Raw genomic sequence first — 22,595 nt, forward strand, 5'->3', positions numbered from 1 at the left:
CCCTAGCTAGCGCCCCTTTCTTCTCGATTAGTCAGCTTATTCTGGACCAGACACTAAATAGCTGCAAAGAACAAAGCAAAACCAGAGGTGTTTGTATATACCTGTAATCTTGGCCTTCTGGAGGATAAGGCGGGAGGATTGTGAGTTTGAGGGCAGCCTGGGCTACACTGTAAGACCCTGTCAGTAAAAGTCACTAAGCAGGGAATGAGTGTGTTATAAAAGGTGACTTTCAACTCTTCTAATAATCCTAAGAATCACAATGAGAAACTGTCCGTTTTAAATCAACCTTTACCATCAGGGCTCACTAAAGGGCAAGAACAGATCCAAAGGTAAAAGAAGCTGCCTTTCAACTTTGGTCTCTGATTCCACAGGCCTTAAAATAATATCATGCAAGACTATGCCTCTTGCAACCGTGGTCACATGCAAAAATGAAGCAAGACGCGCATCTGTTTGGAGCTGGCCTCAAATGCCTCCAGTTCTTCTCCAAACCAGGTTCATAACTCCCACCCACGGAGAGAAAGCCAGGGCCTGAGGCAGCACCCAGGGACAAGCAAATTAGCATTCCCAAGGTCAATTGCTGACAGGCTTAATTGTTTACAGCAACTAGAATATGCTGGCTGCTGAAGTTAAGAGGCTTAACCTTCCAGCTTGCCCAACACCATATGAAACTGATTTACCACATCAGCTACAAAATATGAAGTACTGTAGCTGTGGATTCAAATGAACACACATTTCATACAGAAGCAAATGTAACAGGATCCCCCAAAATGCTGCACTTTTCATCTTAAGCTGGCTAAACAATGTGGGGAGAAACCTAAAATAGTAGCCATGCCAACAGCAAAAGTGGCAAGTACAGGAGAAAATGAGACAGTGTCTCATTCTTCCAAATGTTTGATCTGAACACCCACCAGAACTGCTAAGAAGTTGCAGGTCTAGCTGATCTGGCCATCCCTTATTATTCTTACCTTTCTCTGTCACAGAGAAGTGAGATAGTCTTTGTGATTTGTCATCTCATGTGTTAGCTATGTGTCACGTATGGCTAATAAGCATAAAGAAGGAGACTAGTGTGGACTCTGGTGTACTATAGGATTTTGATTTCAGTGCCCTCTCTATATCAAAATATCTCCTTAGGAACTTTCATATTTATTACAAATAAAATACTTTATTTTAATTTATTTTTAAATTTTTATTTATTTATGCTTATGGGTGTTTTGACTGCATGTAAGTCTAGGCACCATGTACATTTCTAATAACAATAGTGCCTAGAAGCAGGTGTATGACTACCTGGGTCCTCTGGAAAAGCCAATCCTTTTAACCACTGAGCCTTCTCTCTGGCCCCTAAATAGTATTTTAGATACAGTAGGTGAAAGAAAGCATTGTAAATCTCTCCATTTTCCTTAATTTTTGAAAATGAGGATAGTAGAAATTTTCAAATTTCACAAGTGGTGAACACTACAGATTTATCAGACTGCACTCTACACAAAAGTAATGCGACACAGAAATGTACAGCACGAACACATAACTTCATTTGTAGCCACGGAAACAGGAAAAGAATAAGCTGGCTAATAACCTCTAGAAGAACCAAGCCAGTTTCAGAATCATGCCATCCTCATAAAAGCTCCTTTCCATTGACCACAGACATTAAAACTTGATGTCAATAAAAGGGGACTATAGTGTTTCAAAAAATGCTTCTAGCGTCTGTTCTACTTCTGCCTCTCCTGTCATCTCTGCTTAGCAATAAGCCCGCCTCAGCCCTTGCCAATGACCACAGACACACTGTAGTGCTGGCCTGGCTTTTTAATCCTATTTAGTTTTTCTGTGTTAGTCCTTTTCATACCCAGTTGGGTCACTGAAATCTAACCAATGCTTCAGCTCCAAAGGCCAAGAAAAAAACAAAACAAATCTGAGAAGAAAACAGAACCAATAGAAAAAGTATCTATTGTCAAGGGTCTAGAAAACCCAAAGAGTATTTAGGTACAATATATAACATGAAAAAAAAAAAGCAAAGAAAACAGAAAGTGGCTCATTCACTATTTCAAAGTCAGACAAGTACAGGACAAAGCAAGCCATCCCCTCTACACGTACAGCACAGGGCAAGCCATCCCCTCTACAGGCACCACCATGTGGAAAACTGATGGCAGTTCTTAGGCTGTTTCAGTGGTTGAAGAAAGAACACCTGGAGGTGTGGGTCAGCTGGGAAGTAGGGAGTGACACTCTGAGGAAAGAGGAGGGGAGGAAAGGCAAAGAGAGCAGAAACTTGTTTGCAAGAGCTCCTTAAAATGGAACTACTCAACTTTTTGACTAGGGAAGCCATAGGCAGTGTGTTTCACACCTTTTAACCTTCTACCACTCTTCCAAATGCAACCGGAAAAAGGACAAAATTATAAATCTTCATATGAACAGATATTTTAAGGTGATTCTAAAAGTTTACAAATCAAAATCCAGTAGTTTAGAAGCATAAATTCCACTTGTCTTATGAGTTACAGGATATATATTTGTTTTTATACATTTTGGTTATAATCCTAACCTTTCACAGCTGAGCCATCTCTCCAGTCCTGCTTTTATATATTTTAAAAGAATTGTTTATTTTTAAAGATGTCTTTATTTATTTTATTTTATGTGTGTGACATAAAATACTTGTTGCATCAAAGTATATGCAAAACCTCTATGCCCAGTGCTCTTGGGGCCAGCAGGCAGCACAAGGTCCCTGGCAGATGTTTGTAGGGCAGCCAGTACTCTGAGCTGAGCCAGCTCTCCCGCTCCTATATTTCTGTTTTGTAACAAGTCCTGCAGCAATCCCCAGTAAATAAAATGAACAGCATGAATAACTGAAAAGGAGTCCATGGAATGAGAACAATGTTCATTCTAGGTGAGCTGATCTTGAAAGACTGTAATGGCAATATTCCTAGTTTCCTAGGTTTGAAAGAACCAGAACATCTTTAATTTTTATGTATATGGAGCAGATCAGGCTTCAGAATGCTAAATTCTGATAACCTGATGAATCTTTTACACAACCTAAACTCTGATCAAGAAACCTAGGACCAGTCAGCCAATGAGTATCCTCTAGGAAGTGTTCTGCTGCCATCTAGTGGCGGGTCTCCTACTGCATGGGACCTGGCTCATGTTCTCTCTCAAAGTGTGGTCCCTGGCATTAGCAGTACCTGGAATCTTGGGAATGCAAATCACTGTGCTATTCAAAATTATGGAAACTATGCAGGTAGGGACCAGCGACCTGTTCTATGGAGATTTCTCAGTGGTTCCAATTCACCCTCAAATTTGAGAGCACTGGTATAGACAGTTCTGAAATTCAAAGTCTTTAAAATTGTTTTAAATACAAAAAAACTCATTCTAGACAGAAAGTCATTTTTCATTCTGGATAAATACATGTTCTTACTAAGGAACAGTGATGTGGGATTCTCCTCTGTATCATGTGAATATGTTTATTACCACTGGTTAATAAAGAAGCTGCTTTGGCCTATGGCAGGGCAAAACAGAGCTAAGCAGGAAAACTAACTGAATGCAGGGATAAAGAAGGCGAAGTCAGGGAAATGCCATGTAGTAAGAGGCCAGAACCTTACTGGTAGGCCTCAGCCTCATGGCTGATTATAGATGAATAGAAATGGGTTGATTTAAGAAGAGCTAGCTAGCAATATGCCTAAGCCATTGACCAAACAATGCTGAATTAATATGGTTTCTGTGTGATTATTCATGTCTGGGTGGCCGGAAATGAATGCACAGTCTCCATTTACAGAACAGTCTTAAAAGCCACTGACAAACCTGGTGTCATGGTGGCACACACCTTTAATCCCAGCAAAGACAGGCAGATCTCTTGAGTTCCAGGACAGCCAAGGCTACACAGAGAAACCTGGTCTCAAACACACACTCTCAAACACAGAGAAGGGGGAGTGGAGAGAGACGCCATCTACTACCGCATATTTAAATATTTCAATACCTGATATGCATTACGTGGGTTCCAAACTCCCAAGATGTCCAATGAGCATCGGAGGGCTTTGTCGCCAGACAACCCGTTTCAAGGGGATCACAGCACTAAAACAACCTACAAAATACCATTTAAATTCAAGCAACTATATGAAACAAAGACAAAGCATTAACTGCTCTCAGTAGGAAACGGTATGCCACAACACTGTGGCTAAAGACAGGAGAGAAGGACCGAGGAAGACAAGTGGGTGGTTTTAAATTATGGGTCACCTACTCTAACAGACACCACGGCAAGTCCACTGCAATACATGCAGATCTGAGGAAGTCTTGGAAGTCTTGCTAACTGTCTTTTCTAGTCAGCTCTTAGAGAAGCACTGACGTACACTGTGGGACTAGTTTTACTGAACCTTGCTGTTTTCCAACTTGGTATTTAAGGAAGCCGGCTTCGCCTCTATGTGCTTTTGGAGGGGAAAGCTTTGAACTTTAAAAGTATCTATTTATTCATCAAGAGTCCTATGCCTAAAACTTTAAAACTGAATCAGAGCTGGGCGGTGGTGGCGCACGCCTTTAATCCCAGCACTTGGGAGGCAGAGGCAGGCGGATCTCTGTGAGTTCGAGACCAGCCTGGTCTACAAGAGCTAGTTCCAGGACAGGCTCCAAAACCACAGAGAAACCCTGTCTCGAAAAAGCAAAATATATATATATATATATATATATATATATATATATATATATATATATATATATATAAAACTGAATCAGAGATAGATCCCTTATGCAGCCATTGACTACAAGTCAGTACCATCCCTTGCTCTGGAGTTCAAATCAACAGTAGCGTTTGTGGAGGGAGTAACTGTGAAGTGCTAGGCTTATGGTCCATGCCTCAAACCCAAAGGATCATCATAAGACTTGCTTTACTGCTCTGTTCCTGTCTTGTCCTATCAATGTAGAGACTTAGACACGTAGGGAACAACTAGTTAAATCTAACACTGTAAGGACTGCACAGGCTGATGGTTCTTTTTTTTTTTCTTTTTTCATTTTTAAGACAAGTTTCTCTATGTGGCCCTGGCTGTTCTCGAACTCACTCTGTAGACCAGGCTGGTCTCAAACTCACAGAGATTCACCTGTATCTGTCTCCCCAGTGCTGGCATTAAAAGTGTGCACCGGCCCCATACTGATATTTCTCACAGCTTTTCTTTTTTCCTTTTCAAACCTTCTCTTGTCAATCTTTAACAACTTCCCCATCGTCACTGCCCTTACACCTAAGGCTTTGTGCTGTATAGAATATGGGCCTTCACCATACCTCAGCTTTGCTAGTTCAAACACTTCGGTCATTCATCAGACATATGATGGAGGAAGGTCATTGGATAATAAAGGAACTGCCTTGGCCCATTTCATTGGTTAGAAGATAGGTAGGAGGAGTAAACAGAACAAAACGCTGAGAGGAAGAGGAAGTGAGCTCAGACTCGACAGCTCTCCTCTCCGAAGCAGACGCCTCAACGCCATGCTCCCCGCTCCAGGGAAGATGCACGCTATGAAGCTCTGACCCAGGATGGACTTAGGCTAGAATCTTCCCGGTAAGACCGGTGCTATACAGACAATAAGAAATGGGCTAGTCCAGGTGCGAGAGTTAGCCTAGAAGAGGCTAGGTAGAAATGAGCCAAGCAGTGTTTAAATGAATGCAGTTTGTGTGTTGTTATTTCGGGGCAAAAGCTAGCCGAGCAGGTGGCTGGGGTGTTGGGGACGCAGCCCCGCCGCTTCATATTACTACAGACATATGTCTGTCAAAAAATTGAAATTTCAACTCAGGTTTCCTCATTTTAAATATAAAATAATACAGACTCCATATACCACATTTAAAACTACAAAATACACCCAACTATGCTGGGCATATCAATAATAGGCAGTTGCTACAGTTTGAATAATCAATGTCTCCCAAAGGCCTGATGTATTATAGAGCTGGTGCATTGGGAGGTATTGCACCTTCGAGAGGAAGGGGTTTGAGGGAAGTGCTTAGGTCACTAGTGGCATGGTCTTGAATGGGAACTGAGATCCTGAGTCCTTCTTCCTCCTTTCTTGCTTGCTGGCAGGGATAATGAGTGCCTTCCATAATATGCTGCCTTACTAGAGATCCCAAGGGATCATGGACTAGAAACTCCAAACCAAGGAGGCAAAGATATCTATCTTTTCTAAGTTAGTTATCCCAGGTATTCTGTAATGGAGACACAAAGCTGTCTGACACAGATGTCGAGGGTTACCACCATCCATCAACAGCTACTAGGAGGAAGAGAAAAAAAGGAGTCTAAGCTAGAGATAACAATTGTGTTCAAACTCCCTATGTGTGTTCTGGCTTAAGTTATTTCAGCTCAGTGAGCCTATTTTCCTGACAGACCGAGGATGCAGCATTTACCTCACTCAGTGACGTTCACTACCTGCACCTTCATTCGGATGGGCCTGTCTTATCTACGGCGACTCCCTTCACTCCTCTTCCCGCAACAGCTTGGAAACTGGCTGCACCGAGAGGCTTATCCCAGGTCAAGATTAAGAAAGACACACATGGCAATGACACAGTTAAACTTACACATGTCTAAAGCTACATCAAGGTGCAGGGAAACTTCACCAACAAAGGAAGCAGGCAATTCTAACACTACTCCAGAACAGTGGGGTTTGGGGCCTTTGATCAAAGTTGGTTAAGAAGTTGCTGCAGAGTCACACAGCAGGGCTGATAGCTGTTCAACAATCAGCTCTCGACTTGCTGGGGAGCGGCGGGTTAGCAGCACTTGCCCATATCCACAGGTGAAGTCGATACTCCAAGCATGGCTTTTAGATCCCAGCACTCAAGTGCCTTAAACGCCTGACTGACTGATTCACCCAATAAGCATGTACAGGGAACTTAAAATATACAAGTCCCAGGGTCAGGCTCAGAGACCGGAAGACGCATGCCTGTACATGAATTCTACAGTCAAAGACTCAACAATCCAGGCCAGCTACAGAATCGGGACACAAACAAATGCACAGGAAACCCTCTGAAAACTAGGAAGAGCTCTAGCTGACAGGCAGCTCCAGTCATTATTTACCTCAAGAAGCCTTAACACTGTCTGTGCTTCCTAATTTCCAAATCTGCAAAATCTCAAGTGGATAGCACTTTCCCAAAGTTCACTAACATGTGAAAACATGCATGTGGGCATGCACATATGCTATACCTCATCCTAGGCAGTATTGACACAATCTTTATTGTGGAGGGGCTATCCATGCATGTCTATGCCATAATCCTGGTTTAACTTTTCCAATCACTTTAAAAAGATTTGTTCATAAACACTTAGAATTTCGTCCTTTCCTAGGCAGCAAGCTGTATTGGGGAAAGTTTTACAACGAGAACATTAAGAGGTTTGTAATATATTTTCCTATTGGCTGCCTTAGTCAGAAATGGCAACCAGTAGCCAGCAGAGGGCAATAGCATGCATAATCCAAATTATAACAACCTAATTTTTTAAAGTGTCTATGGCAACTCCTAGAGTACAAAATGGCTCACTGCTCTGTGTGTGTGTGTGTGTGTGTGTGTGTGTGTGTGTGTGTGTATGTTTGTGTGTAAATTCAGTACATACATGAATAGGAAATGTGTGATTCACACAAATATCCATTGACATAGATATACATATAAATGAAAGAGTTAGACAATTAGGAGACATTTTATAGTAATCATCCTATCCTTTTAGGTTTTAAACAGATCATTCCATACACTATGTGTTAACTACTTACCAGGTTGTCCTAATCAGTGCTCTATTGCTGGGAAGAGACACCATGACCTTGGCAATGCTCACACTTTCTGAGGTTTAGTCCCTTAGCCCCTTGGCGACAGCAAGGCAGCACACAGGCTGAGAGTTCTACAGCCTGAAGGCAACAGGAGAGAGCCCACCCCCAGTGACATATTTCCTCCAACAAGGCCACACATCCTAATCCTTTCAAACAACACCACTACCACTCCCTGGTGACCAAGCATTCAAACCACCAAGGAGGTCATACCAGCAATAGAAGGGGAAGACCTGACAATAAAGATGGAGCTTATACAGGACAAAGACAGTAACATGAACAAACAAACCCAACAGCACAGTGCATAAATAGGAAGTATAAATAGCAGGAAAAAAACAACAACCAGAGCAGAAAAGTGAGTTAGACATTCTGAGAAGAGTGAGGTAAGGGTTCGTTAATAATCTTAAATTCTGAGGGTTTAAATACACGAGGCAAAGTAATTAAGAGTACAGAAGCTTATGTGTTTGTGGCAAGGGATGTAGCTCAGTTAGTGAAAGACTTGCATGCATGTAGCTCTGGGCTTTATGACAGCAGCACATAAAACTGGGCATGGTGGCAAATGCCCATTATCTCTAAGTTTAGAGACAGAGGGCAGGAAGATCAAAAGTTCAAGGTACTCCTCAGGCATGTAAGGCCTGAATTTAAGGCAGCCTGGAACTGACCTGGAAAGTTCCTCTCAACTTTTATAGTGCTGAAGAGCTGTTAGGGGAGAAAAGTTATCAACAGGCCTACTCAAGAGCAGGCCCTACAAGAGAGGCACGGCTACTGCGCCTGGTCCACAGGAGGGAACTGGAGGCCTGGTCCTGGAAACCTTGTCAAAACCCTGCAAGCAGAGGCTATAAACCTTAAGGGGAACTTACTACTAACAGCTTTGCTAGCCAGGCATCTTGTCAACTTGCTCTCTGAATATTTATGATTCTGTCTGTACATCAGTACTGCTCTCAACATTGGCCAGAGAAGCAAGCAGTCAGCAGCCAAGTCAGAGAACCACAACTAAGGCAAATGCTGAGCACGGGACAGTGAAGTACGTGCCCTGAGTGAGGCGTGACTCCCTGCAAGGTCAGGCAGCACAGGAAGACAGGGTGACAAGAACACAAGAGCTAAAGTTTGGGGAGGAAGCTGCAACTGCTGCCTTTTGGAAAGGACAAGGTCGGCAAGCCCATGAATTCGCCAGGATTCGTACAGGAATATGCACAAGATCAAGCCAGTGCAGACAAGATAGGGACCCATGAGCTCCATCCCTAGATGAAGAGCTATTGGCAACTGATGGCTACCAGGAGAAGGGGTCATTCTTCTTCAGGGACATGACCACTGGTAGGTTGCCCATGCTCCTGCAAACAGCACTAGTTGGACTTTGGGTTTTTGGGTTCAAGCCTTATATGCCTGAAGATTACCTTGAACTTCTGGCTTTTGGGGGGGGTACCTTCTGATTTTTTTAACAGAGAGGAAAAGTGTTGTGGTGGGGACAAAGGGAGTGAGACAAGAGAACTAAGGGTGGAAGTGATCAAGACATGTTGTACATATGTATGAAATTGTCAAAGAATAAAATATTAAATTAAGGTTTTTCTTTCAATTTTACACAACAAAAAAATTACAAATTTTTGAAACCTTGACTGGCCAGGACCTGACATTATACAAGTCTGGATACTATTCACTATAGAACATCTATACAAAGGGCTACAGCTGGATTATTCATTGAAACGTAAATCTGACAGCTGTCACTTAGCCAAGTAAAGATTTAGTCTCCTACCATCACAACAAGCTTGGACAAAGACCGCCTAAGTCAGTATAATGACAGATCAAAAAACATACTATCAGACTATAGTAACTATGGTCTTTCTGCCACAGCTCTAGAATCCTAGGGAAACAGACCAAAAAAAAAAAAAAAAACCAGCAAAGTGTCCATCCAACCTGGTTATTTCACTCAATAATGTATATTCCATTTCTATCCATGTTCTCATAGATGATGAGATTCTAGCCTTCCACAAGGATGACCCCAGTTAAGACTTCTAGCAATAGCAAAGAGGGTGCCTAAACTGGCCTTCTCCTATAATCAGATTGGTGAATATTCCAACAGTCATCATATCATCATAGAGACGTCTAGTAATTGATGGAACCAGATGCAGAGATCCACAACCAAGCACCAGGCCAAGCTCCGGGAATCCAATCAAAGAGAGGGAGAAGGGAATATATGAGCAAGGGAGGTCAAGATCATGATGGAAGAATCTACAGAGACAGCTAACCAAGTGCACAGAAACTCATGACCTCTAGGCTAACAGCTGGGGAGCCTCCAAGGGACAGAACTAAGCCCTCTGCATGTGGGAGACAGTTGTGTAGGTTGTTCTATCTGAGGGGCCCTGACAGTAGGACCAGGATTTATCCATGGTACATGAGCTAGCTTGTCAGAGCCCATTCCCTATGGTGAGGTGCCATGCTCAGCCTTAATGCAGGGGGAAGGGGCTTGGTCCTGTCTCAACTTAATGGGCCAGGCTTTGTTGGCTCCCCATGGGAGCCCTTACCCTTTGGGAGGAGTGGACAGGAGGTAGGCTGGGGGAGGGGGAAGTAGGAGAAGTGGGAGGAGGGGTGAGAGGGAGAATTATGGTTGGTATGTAAAATGAAACTTAAAAAATAAATAAATAAGTCATAAAAGATTCTATCCTTTCTAATGTCTGGATAGAATTGCATAATATATAACATGCAACTATATAACATATTATATATAATAAATGTATTTCGATATATAATGATATGTATATTTTATATGTACATATAATGCAATATATAACAGGTAATACTACGCTATGTCAACCAAACAAGTTAAAAGTAACCATCGCAATGTCTAAGAAGGTATGCCTAAACTGGTTTGAATACTGTACAGTGTAAGTATCAAAATGTCACATGGTAGCCCCAAAATATCCACTTTTATTTGCCAATTTTTAAAAAGTACCAAGAAAAATGTCTTATACTAAAGACTATTGTTTTCTATAAAATTTTGGAAGGGTCTGTAATTTTATTTTTATGTAACTTAGGCCATGAGGAACTAATTCAATGTACAATAGACTATGATTAGAGTTTGGGGCTTTTATAAATGCTTGGAAATCCCTGTAAAAAAAGGAAAGCTATACTAACAATTTGGAAATATAACAAAAATTTCTTGAATTTTAAGTAACATTTTAATTGACAACATATGCCTTCTATTTAATTATATTAAGCCAAAATGTTCAATGGTTTAAAAAAAAACCTCCCCCAATGAACGAGTGCTTGCACGGATGGGTTGCCCTCGGCCTTGTCTCTGAAAGACTTTCTCTCGCCATTCGCCTCTTGCTTGTCAGCATTCAAATTCAGTTTCCTAAAACAGCTCCCCAGACTGGACTAGAGCCCACAGGTAGACAGATCAAGACCGTACTTGTAAAAACTATAAGACATGGCTGTTTGTTGTTGTTGTTGTTTATCATGGAGTATTTTCTGCTGCACAAAAGCCCTGTGGGGAAATCCTGTGGGTGCCCTGACATGAACCACAGCGGTGGCACCTAAGGACACCAGTGTGGAGTCACTGTGTCACTCTCCATCCTCTCACAGTACAGAAATGTCACCTGATGACCAGCACAGCTTACTGTACTTACTGCATCTCCATCGTTAGGGACATCTCTTCATACAGTGTGATGCAGAGATAAACACTGCTACTCCACACCCTGACGGCTGAACAGGGACGTGCCTTGGGTGTGTTACAGGCTGTGTTTCCACTGTGCTTTTGACGCAGAGAATGACAATACAGGCCAACTGGAATCACTGAAACCTGAGCATCTACCAGAAATTAAGAACGTGAGTTTGAATATAAAGGACAACACCTAACAGGTTTTGGTGCTAATATTGAAGAATCTGTGAGTACCCTTATGAAAGTCTGCGATGTCCCTCATAAGTTCAGAGGCACTAGCAAAGTATCCACATCCTTGCAACATCTTATCCATTTCCCACTGAGCTGGCATTTTAATACACATCTGTCTTCCAGTAAGATGGCAAAGTCATAAAGGAAGGAAGTATTTTATACTCATCTGTGTCCTTTTTAAATCCCAGCACTGGATTAGACACAGAATAGTTACTTTGTAATGTTTATTAGCTACCCTGGCAGTAACTGAAATGGGAAGTGTGCTTCCACAGACACAGTACTGGTACTGCAGGCTGCCCCTCACTGCATCTTCACAGACACAGTACTGGTACTCCAGGCTGCTCCTCACTGCATCTGCACACACATAGTACTGGTACTCCAGGCTTCCCCTCACGGCATCTTCACAGACACAGTACTGGTACTCCAGGCTGCTCCTCACTGCATCTGCACACACATAGTACTGGTACTCCAGGCTTCCCCTCACGGCATCTGCACAGACACAGTACTGGTACTGCAGGCTGCCCCTCATGGCATCTTCCACACAGTACTGGTACTCCTCACTGCATCTGTACATGGCCAGACTCTTCGGCTCCTGGTTTTCTTCTCCACATAACTTAGTCAAAATTCATCTTGTGAGCTTTTTTTTATATGAAAAAACCAAGTATTTGCTGCAAATTTAACCCAAATTATCAGGATAAATAAATCCAGCTCTTTTTTATGTGTTTGAGTGTGTTATCTGCATTCATATACATGTGGACCACATGCATGGCTGGTGCCCATGAAGGTCAGAAGAGTGGGTAAGACCTCTTAGAACTCAAGTTATGGCTGGTTTTGAGCTACCAAGTGGGTGCTGAGGATCAAATCTGGGTACCACATAAGAATAAATGTTCTTATCCACTAAGCCTTCTCTCCAGTCCCTAAAAAAAAAAAAAAAAAATTTAATAAATATTTACTGACTATAGCTCTAAAGTAAGGACTGGCAAGCTTTAAGCTAAGGTCCATCACCACCAAGAACAGGATCCAAATCAGATGGAGCAGCGTCAAGACACTAAAGGCCATCACTAAAGAGATCATAGGTGACTGATGCTGCCAGACATGAAGGAGTGACTGGGATAGACATGGGCATCTTTTCAAGAATTTACAAAAGCTGGCCAAAATAATGCTGTAACTACTTTCACACAATAGGACACACCCAGACCAGAATTAGGGAGGAATTGAGCACAGCAGCCTAAAGGATGAGAAGACTCTGGAGCGCAGGGAGGCGGAGGCAGCAGGAGCTTGCAAGACAGTGCTGGGAGCAAGCTATGAATCAGTCCAGGCATTCCCTGGAGGCTGGTGCTGAATCCTGAGACACTGAGGACAAATGCTGGGAGCTAAGAAGCAAACGATTAGCAGAGGACTCGGAGACACTTGAATTCTACCCATCCAGAGCCAAGTGAAGCTGCTGAACCTCCAGAGAAAAATGAGAAGCAACATGATGCTAGCCCTACTAAAGGCTACTGTATTAGTCAGGATTCTCTAGAGGAACAGGATTTATAATAGAAAGAAAGAAAGAAAGAAAGAAAGAAAGAAAGAAAGAAAGAAAGAAAGAAAGAAAGAAAGAAAGAAAGAAAGAAAGACAGAAGCTATATACATAGCGAGAGGAATTTTATTGGAATAACTTGCAGGCTGTGATCCAGCTAGTCAACAGTAGTGGTCTACCAACAGAAGGCCCAAGAAATGAGTAGTTGTTCATGAGGCTGGATGTCTCAGTTGATCTTCAGTATACATGGAAATCCCAAAAGAGTAGGCTCTGAGACCAGTGAAGGAATGGATTTGCCAATGAGAGTAAGAACAAGCAGGCAAAGAGCGAAAGCTTCCTTCTTCCATGTCCTTTATACAGGCTGACAGCAGAGCGTGGGCCCAAATGAAAACTGGATCCGCCCTCAACAAATGATCTGAATTAAAGCTGGATAGTCCTATCTCAAAAGATCCAGAGTAAAAGTGGGTCTTCTACTTCAAATGATTCAATTAGGAAAAAAAATCCCTTACAGGTGTACCATGCCACTTGGGTTTTAGTTAATTCCAGATGTAGTCAAGTTGACAACTAAGAATAGCCATCACAACTACCCTACACCCACCCAAATTACAAAGCTTATCAATACTAAAAATAGAGCCACCTAATCCACAAATTATTTGGTTTCCCAGCAAAACAAATTTCAACTCTCTTTAAAAGTGTATTTGCCTAGAGCCGGACGGTAGTGGCACATGACTTTAATCCCAGCACTTGGGAGGCAGAGGCAGGCGGATCTCTGGGAGTTCGAGGCCAGTCTGGTCTACAATAGTTCTAAGACAGGCTCCAAAGCTATGGAGAAACCCTGTCTCGAAAAATAAAAAAAAAAATAAAAAACTTGTCGGTTTTCTATTGTTGTGATAAACACCACAAACAAGAGCAAATTAAAAAAGGAAAGGATCCGTTTCCACTCAGAGGCTGCAGTCCGTCTATCGAGGAAAGTCAAAGCAGAAGTGTGAAGCAGAAGCCATGCAGGAACACTGCTCCCAGCCTGCTCTGCCACTCTTCCCGTCCAGTCCAGGCCCACCTGCCTGAGGAGGGCACAGCCCACAGTGGGCTGGGCCCTTCCACATCAATTAGCAATGAATAAATGCTTCATAGACACGGCCAGTCTGATCAGGACAATTCTTCAGATGAGGCTACCTCTTCCAAGGTGTCTCCAAGTTTGTTTCAGGTTGACAGCTAAGGAAGCCAACTACGACAGAAGACAACAGAACTTGAACTGGCAACATAATATACATGAGGAAATCAGACTAGAAGGACACTGAGAAAAGGACAGCAATGACAGGCAATGATGTTAAAACAGATACCAAAACCATGCTTCACCGACTCCAGGATGGAGAGGGGCTGGCAAGATGTACAACGCAAGCCTGATAATATAGATTATATGTTACATTGGCATATTATATAATATATATTTATGTGCCTATTATATATAATAATCTTTAAAAATGAATAGGAAAACATAAAAATAAAACTTAAAAAAATTAATAAGAAAACAAGAACATGACAAAAAGAGAAATGGAAAAGTGGACACAAAAGGTTCCATTTAATCCTGTTGTGTTGTTGAAACAGCATAGTTACCAGAAATTTTAAATTCACTATATAGAATTGACAGCAGATCACAGTAAATACGACAAATGAATTTAAAAACACAGCACAGAAACTACTCAAAGTCAGAGGAAAAAACACACATAAAACCAAGCCCTATGTGATTTATATCAAGCAATCTCATCTACATGTAATTGAATCGTAAAAGGAAAGGAGACTGGAGAGTGGGAAATACATGAAGAAATAGCAACAGAAATTCTTCCAACTTGACACTTAGATCCTTAAAACTCAATCAGGATAGGCAAAGAGAAAAACATGTCAAAGCCCAACACAAACTGTTCAAACATAGAACCATTTAAGGAAAAAGAGAAAAGATACTACGCCACCTCCCTGGCTCTCAATACATCAAAAAGTAATAATAACTCTAGCCCCAAAAAGGAATGAGTATTGTTCAAAATCTTCTACTTAAAAATCATCAAGCAGAATTCTTCCTGTAAGGCCTTCCTCTGCTGGTGTCCCTGGCATCTGCGGACCCTATGTGCAGCATGATCAAGCATGAACTATGTAAACCAACGGAAAGTGACAGTGAGCCAGCGCATTCGCGTACCTTCTGGTTCACATACATCATGAACTTTAGATCACATGTGCTCCGTCAGGAACCTTACTGCCCTGGTTCAGGAACTTCTAGGGCACCTCTGAGTGGAGGCCAACTGCACTGCATGGTACACCAGGTTACAGAACAGGATGAGAAAATGTGTCCAGAGGATTAAACGCCTATCTCAAGAACATGCAAAGGGCATCCCCAGAGTAATGCAACCACACTGTTACCTCAGAGCAGACACACACACACACACACACACACACACACAGAGTGAGTTTTACATATCACTTACTCTGAGTCTCCACAAGGTCCAGGGCAACACTAGAAACTGTGTCCATTGCAGAGCTGATGCAGGCTTGGAAGTTTTTTAAGGAGGAGAGAGCGGACTCCACACCACTGAAGGATATGTAACGAGTGGAACCTGAATTTGTACTGGAACGCCCTGGCATCTTGAAATTGTTACCTAAAATTTCAAACACAACGGGAAGAGTTCTAAGTCAGGAAAAAACCCTATGGGAAAAGAGCACAGCCGTAACATTCCATGACGACTGCACTCAATATCCATGTGCTACCCAGTTACCTGCAGGCAGTGCCCAGAGAACACCAAGGCCATCAAACACACACACGCAATATAATGTGGGGACGGGAACTATCTTCAGTTTTTAAGAAGGAGAACACCCCCTTTCTTGATGCTTCAAAGAATCTACAAAACCCAGTTCTTACTAGCCTAACACATATAGACGATTAAAGACTGTCCATGACATATTTCCTTTTACAACAAGAAAGAAAATAAAGCTTAATAAAATTTTTTAAATCTATAGCTTTTAACTTACCTAATATATATATATTATATATATATACATATGGAGAATGGTGTGGGGGAGGAGCGAATCGGTGATATAAAAAAGTGGGGAGGATTGCTGAGAGAAGGAAGGAGAAGGTCTAATGTAAAGTGGAGGTGGTCCGCCTAGGCACAGTTAGGTCACTCAACAGGAGAAAAAAAAACAAAATGCAGAAACTGAGGCTGGTAAGGTGGAGGGAACCTTTGTGATGGTTTCTGTTTTCTCAGTGAAGTAGCAATCTGAGTCTTCGGTGCAAGTGGGTGAGCAAACATCAGGAGTTTGTAGCGTCAGGTGTCTTGAGTATTTCTAAGCCAGGGCTGTGGGCCAGGCATGACTACCATCTCAGCATTTGAGTGGTAAGAGTATTGCTCTGAGTTTGAGGCCAGTTGGGCTATGTAGTGAGACTCTGTGAGGAACCAAAGGCAGAAATAGGGCCCATTTTCTGTACAAGAAAAACTCAAGTAGATGCCTAGAGAGTTGTATGCTCTTTGCAGCTGTCTGTGCTGTGCATTTTATATACCTTTTCCTCATTGTGAGAGCTAAGTCAGGCATTTTATCGTCCCTTTATTGTACAAGTAATCTGTGCTGTCTCCATGGCGTATTTGCCCGTCTGGCCCCATGAACTGGAGAGCTCCCAGGGAACAGAAGCTGAACATTCTGGGGCATAGAACGCTGCCTGGCATATGGCAGTTTTTCCACTGAATTAGAATAAACCAAGTAGTACTTGAAAGTAAAAGTCTTGGAGTATTTACCTTGAAAACCACTGTATCCCCATGCTCAGAGAAGTTGCCTGGTCTTTAGGACGATACTTCTTGTTTGTTAGACAAGTTGTTTGAATCAGCAATTGTGGTATTGTGACTATTTATGTTAACCTGATACCTCTCAGGTAAAAGCAAATACGCCATGGAGACAGCACAGATTACTTGTACAATAAAGGGACGATAAAACGCCTGACTTAGCTCTCACAATGAGGAAAAGGTATATAAAATGCACAGCACAGACAGCTGCAAAGAGCATACAACTCTCTAGGCATCTACTTGAGTTTTTCTTGTACAGAAAATGGGCCCTATTTCTGCCTTTGGTTCCTCACAGAGTCTCACTATATAGCCCAACTGGCCTCAAACTCAGAGCAATACTCTTACCACTCAAATGCTGAGATGGTAGTCATGCCTGGCCCACAGCCCTGGCTTAGAAATACTCAAGACACCTGACGCTACAAACTCCTGATGTTTGCTCACCCACTTGCACCGAAGACTCAGATTGCTACTTCACTGAGAAAACAGAAACCATCACAAAGGTTCCCTCCACCCTACCAGCCTCAGTTTCTGCATTTTGTTTTTTTTCTCCTGTTGAGTGACCTAACTGTGCCTAGGCGGACCACCTCCACTTTACATTAGACCTTCTCCTTCCTTCTCTCAGCAATCCTCCCCACTTTTTTATATCACCGATTCGCTCCTCCCCCACACCATTCTCCACAGCAAACCAAAGACATCTTCTCTCTTTAATCTTAAAAACATCCTCCCAGCCGGGTGGTGGTGGCACAGGCCTTTAATCCCAGCACCCAGGAGGCAGAGGCGGGCGGATCTCTGTGAGTATGAGACCAGCCTGGTCTACAGGAGCTAGTTCCAGGACAGGAACCAAAAGCTACAGAGAAACCCTGTCTCGAAAAATCCAAAAAAAAAAAATCCTCCCAACTCCCACTCTGAGAATGTCCCATGCTTCTGTGCTCATGCTGGCGGCCAAGCTCTCCTATAGGCATGTCCCCAAATCCTTTCTCCCTGTCCTTACTGGCACATCTGCCAGGCTTCCCACACCTCCAGCTTCACTGGACCAGCTCTCAGGCCACCACTGGAGCCCTTATCCCTTCCTCGGGGATCAGCATCTCCTCTTACATGCCTTCAGCCTCTCATTGCTTCCCGTATCTTTCCTGTGAGCTGTCTAGAGTTCCATTCACAACTGCAAATCCCCTCCACACCCCCAGCATGTATATATTCTTCACTTCTCCCCTCCCCAAGTCTCACCTATCTGCTAAGGTCTGAATGTCTGGGTCCTCAGCCCCAATTTCTATGTTGAAATCCTGCTGTCCAAAGTGGTGGTATAAGAAGATAAGGCCTTCGGGGAGGTGACGAGATCCACCCTCCAGAACAAAATTAGTCCCCCTAAAAAATGGAGCTCCAGAGAGCTCTCTTGCATTCCTCCCACTCTCCCAACCACTGAAGGAAACAGCAAGGCCATGCCATTTACAAAACAGAAAACAGGTCTTCACCAGACACTCAATCTGATGGTAAATCGGCCTTGGAATTCTCAGCCTCTAAAATTGAAAGACAAAAGTTTTAAACTGTTGGGACATAGTATCTGATATAGACATCTGAACATTCTAACACTGGTCCTCACTCAGGCCTTGGCTTGTTAGGACCTGGGGGCTCACCCGCAGGGAATATTCAACACCATGTGGAGACATTTTTAGTTTGGGGGACATGGACTAGTATCCACGGAGCAGAGGCCAGGGATACTGATACAATCCTATCATGTGCATCTGTCTCTCGCTACAAAGAGTCATCTGAAAACAAACCGTCATCACCACCTAGGTTAAGACACGCTGGCTGGCATAAGGGCTGGAGAAGATGGCTCAGAGGTTAAGAGCACTGGCTGCTCTTCCAGAGGTTCTGAGTTCAAGTCCCTGCACCCACATGGTGGCTCACAACCACCTATGAGATCTGGTGTCCTATTCTAGCATGCAGGCAGACAGAACACTGTGTATATATATAATAAATAAGTAAATCTTTTTTAAAAAGTAAGTAAGTAAAAAAAACACTGATTTACTTCAACCTCTTCTCAGAACCTCTTTCCAATAACGTTGATCTTTTTGTTCCCAGGACCCATAGCCTCCAAGACAATCTACAACAGAGTCATGCACTTCCTGGGGTCTCACCAAGTTAATCAGGCTCAGGACACCACTTTGCCTCCCTTATATTCCTGGAAGAGCTGCTGTCAATTATGCCAGTTATTCACGTAAACAGGGCAACACTGCTCTGCATGTTTCTGTGCGGCACCGTAGTAGGCACAGAGCAACAAACACGAAGCTTGGCCCCTAACCTCCCTTAAACCCAAGGTGGCAACTTCAACAGAGTTGTGTCTCCCTTTCCGGCACGCCAGCATAGACATACACACCCTTCAAGCCTTCCCTCGCCCGTGGCTCCTTCCCGTCTCCATGCCATCACAGTTCCCACCACATATTTCTCCTACAAAGCCAGCTATTTGCTTACGTCTGCCAGTCCCTTACTCAGGGGCCTCCTTAACCTGGAACATGCATTAGCTGCGAAACGACCCACGAAAACGAAGTAGTCAGGAAGGATTTGCTGAGTCCACCAAAGTAACAACAAAAACTACGGCCATTTCCAGGTCTGCCCGTGCCCAACAAGGTGAGCCCCCGACTTCGTTCACATCAAGGCAGTAGTTCATAACTTACCTCTACCTGCAGAAACGAAATAGCACCTGTGGTCTTGAGTACATCTCAACCAACTCTTCAAGCCTCTGCTTTTAAAGTCAGTTCAAACCAGATTTCTTTCTTTTCTTTTTTTTTTTTTTTAATCACACAGAGGTGAAGGATGAGAGGCTGCGGGGGGGGGGGGGGCTGCCTCCGTCTCGCTGCTGAGGGTGAAAAGGGCCGGGCCCACAGCCCAAGTCCCAGGGGCTCAGAAGGAGGCGACAACGCCCGCCAACCCTCCCCCATCGCGGTACCTCTTCGATATTTACCTGGCAGCTCAGTTGCATCTACCTGAACGTCGCAAGGCCAGACTCCAAAACCTTTCCTCAGCCCACTACTCCAGTGGCTGAAACGCCCCGCGCGCGCTCTGCGTCATTAGTCGGCGCCCGCTAGTGATCACATGATGCCTGGCCCGGGCCTATCCCCGCAAGTCATGTGATGGGTTGGGGACAGCCTGGGCAGAAACCAGGGTCCCGCTCCACCCTTTAGGGGGATCTCTGGGGCTGGAGAGAAGGACCCGGGTGCTCAGTCTGCGCGGCGAGCGTCGGACGGCTGAAAGGTGAGTCGGAGGCGCGCCTGCAGTTTCGAGGTCCTTTCCCCCCAGCTCCCGTAGGCCGCGTCGGGTGCTGTCCCCGGAGCCACCGAGGCGGAGAAACCTAGGTCCAGCAGGGTTGGGGCTGCATCCTTGCTATCGCCTACGCCTTAATGGAAATCTCTCTTGCACGCATCTTTGAAGCATTAGGGGTGATGCTCAGCTACGTAGCCCGTAGCTGAGTGTGGAAGTTTCTCGAAGCGGTGCCCTGGTGATGGGGTTGATCTTTCATTTGCTCTCGAGAAAACCGAGTAGTCACTGACATGAAGGCTTCTACACGAGCGAAAGGGTTGAATGAAAGTTCTGTCACTCACTTTAAGTTTGGGCAAGTCTCTTCTCAGGCCCGTGATGCCCCTCACTCACCTAAGGTATGATGCTAAAGTTCTTTGTGGGAGGGGGGGGGCGGCTTCTAATGGGTCATGATTCGTCTGTGATAGGAAAATAAACAGTTGGTCTCCTGATTTTCTGTATAGATGTGGAGTAGTGAAGGAGTTTTATTGCTCCCATCCACAACAAGGGACGTTCTCCTTAAGTGTTCTTAAGGAGTTATGGATCAGGCTGCAGTGATCAAGCTTATTCCAGAACTTTTCTGGAAGAGCATCCATTCTGAATTTGAGATCGTTGCTTTCTTCTTTATGGAACTGAGGTTTTATGAAAAGATAAAAATAGATCCATCTTTTGTCCTCTGGGACAACAATGCTGTTCTTAAAAACAAGTTCCTTTGACAAGAAATTCTTTTTTTTTCTTTTTCTTTCTTTCTTTTTTTATTGATATTTATTGAGCTCTACATTTTTCTCTACTCCCTCTCCCCTCCCCCTTCAATCCTCCCCCAAGATCCCCTTGCTCCCAATTTACTCAGGAGATCTTGTCTTTTTCTACTTTCTACTTCCCATGTAGATTAGATCTATGTAAGTTTCTCTTAGTGTCCTCATTGTTGTCTAAGTTCTCTGGGATTGTGGTTTGTAGGCTGGCTTTCTTTGCTTTATGTTTAAAAACCACCTATGAGTGAGTACATTGTGGTAATTGTCTTGCCGTGTCTGTTACCTCACTCAAAATAATGTTTTCTAGCTCCATTCATTTTCCTACAAAATTCAAGCTGTCATTTTTTTCTGCTGTGTAGTATTCCATTGTGTAAATGTACCACATTTTTCTTATCCATTCTTCAATCGAGGGGCATTTAGGTTGTTTCCAAGTTCTGGCTATGACAAACCATGCTGCTATGAACATAGTTGAGCACATGTCCTTGTGGCATGATTGAGCATCCTTTGGATATATACCCAAAAGTGGTATTGCTGTGTCTTGGATAAATGCCTCGAAATGATATACCCAGATGTGTCTCTGACTTATAATGTTTGCAGTTGTGAAAATATCAACTAGCAGGGTCTGTTGTGCAGTTAGGTTACACTAGGTTGCACAAGCCCAGTAGCCCTGATGCCGGCTCAGAAATGAGCTGTACCCTCCATTTTTTTCCATGAGAAGTGAGCAAAGGCTGGAAGAGAGGCCAGTGGTGTGGTTCTACAAAGGTTCTTGTGGTGCTAACCTTTATTCTCAACCGGCTTTGAAATCACCTGTGAATCTGCTTTTAGGGGGTCTTCAGAGGGATTCAACTGAGAAGGAAAGCCTTTCCCTGAGTTTGATGTCATTCCAGAGGTTGGAGTCCTAAACTGAGTAAAAGGGAAGAAAGAAGGAAGTGACCTAACACCACCAATATTCATCTCTCCCCGAATATTGGGGAATAAACGCCTTCTCCTCATACCAGAGCTCATTGACATAGTTTTCCTGGGTTGTATATGTATTTCAAAGGTATATACACACATTTCTTTAAAAAAAAAAAGTTAACTTTTCTTTTTTCAATACAGGTTCTTTTAATGGATCAGCCATTTGGTCTACGGTCCTGGCTTCCCCTCATGATCCACAGACTCCAGCTCTGAGGCCATTAATCATTCCCACCATCGTGGTGTGGAGTAGTGGGTCGCCGTCACGATGCTGGACTTCCTGGCTGAGAATAACCTCTGTGGCCAGGCAATCCTGAGGATTGTTTCCTGCGGCAATGCCATCATTGCCGAGGTGCTGCGGCTGTCTGAGTTCATTCCAGCTGTGTTCCGGCTGAAAGACCGGGCTGACCAGCAGAGATACGGAGACATCATATTTGACTTCAGCTATTTTAAGGTGCTTTTCCCCGTGGCCTTGGTATTCCTGTCAAAAACAAAAAAAGCAGCTGTTCTCTGGGAGCCACGGGGCTCGAATAGGAAAGTAGTTATGGAGCATTGAAAAGACAGCTTTTCAACCAAAGGGAAAGGAAGGGTACTGTGTGGTGGTGGAAAGTCCTAACACA

At 43.5% G+C, this 22,595-nt stretch overlaps 2 protein-coding genes across 9 annotated transcripts in view; one reads left to right on the forward strand and one right to left on the reverse strand.

Annotated features, from left to right (window-relative positions):
• The window catches only part of Nsmce2 (NSE2 SUMO ligase component of SMC5/6 complex), a 206,020-nt gene extending 185,970 nt beyond the window's left edge, over window positions 1-20,050 (reverse strand). For 7 of the 8 annotated variants that reach the window (XR_012909640.1, XR_012909638.1, XR_012909639.1 and 4 more), the window contains exons 1-2: window positions 19,938-20,050; window positions 15,632-15,802 (exon numbers count right to left, since the gene is read on the reverse strand). Coding sequence is in view for 5 of the 8 variants with exons in the window: in XM_075960966.1 (XP_075817081.1) it covers window positions 15,632-15,788 (157 nt within the window). In the remaining 3 variants the exon portion in view is untranslated. The remainder of the gene's footprint in view (window positions 1-15,631; window positions 15,803-19,937) is intronic. The other variant, XM_075960965.1, reaches the window with a different exon arrangement.
• Window positions 20,051-20,072: 22 nt separating this feature from the next.
• Window positions 20,073-22,595, forward strand: part of Washc5 (WASH complex subunit 5) — a 41,478-nt gene continuing 38,955 nt past the window's right edge. The window contains exons 1-2 of the mRNA XM_075960935.1: window positions 20,073-20,227; window positions 22,120-22,429. Of these exons, the coding sequence (XP_075817050.1) occupies window positions 22,244-22,429 (186 nt within the window). The 5' untranslated portion in view covers window positions 20,073-20,227; window positions 22,120-22,243. The remainder of the gene's footprint in view (window positions 20,228-22,119; window positions 22,430-22,595) is intronic.

The sequence above is a fragment of the Microtus pennsylvanicus genome, chromosome 2 (assembly GCF_037038515.1).
Source record: "Microtus pennsylvanicus isolate mMicPen1 chromosome 2, mMicPen1.hap1, whole genome shotgun sequence".
Taxonomy (NCBI): Eukaryota; Metazoa; Chordata; class Mammalia; order Rodentia; family Cricetidae; genus Microtus; species Microtus pennsylvanicus.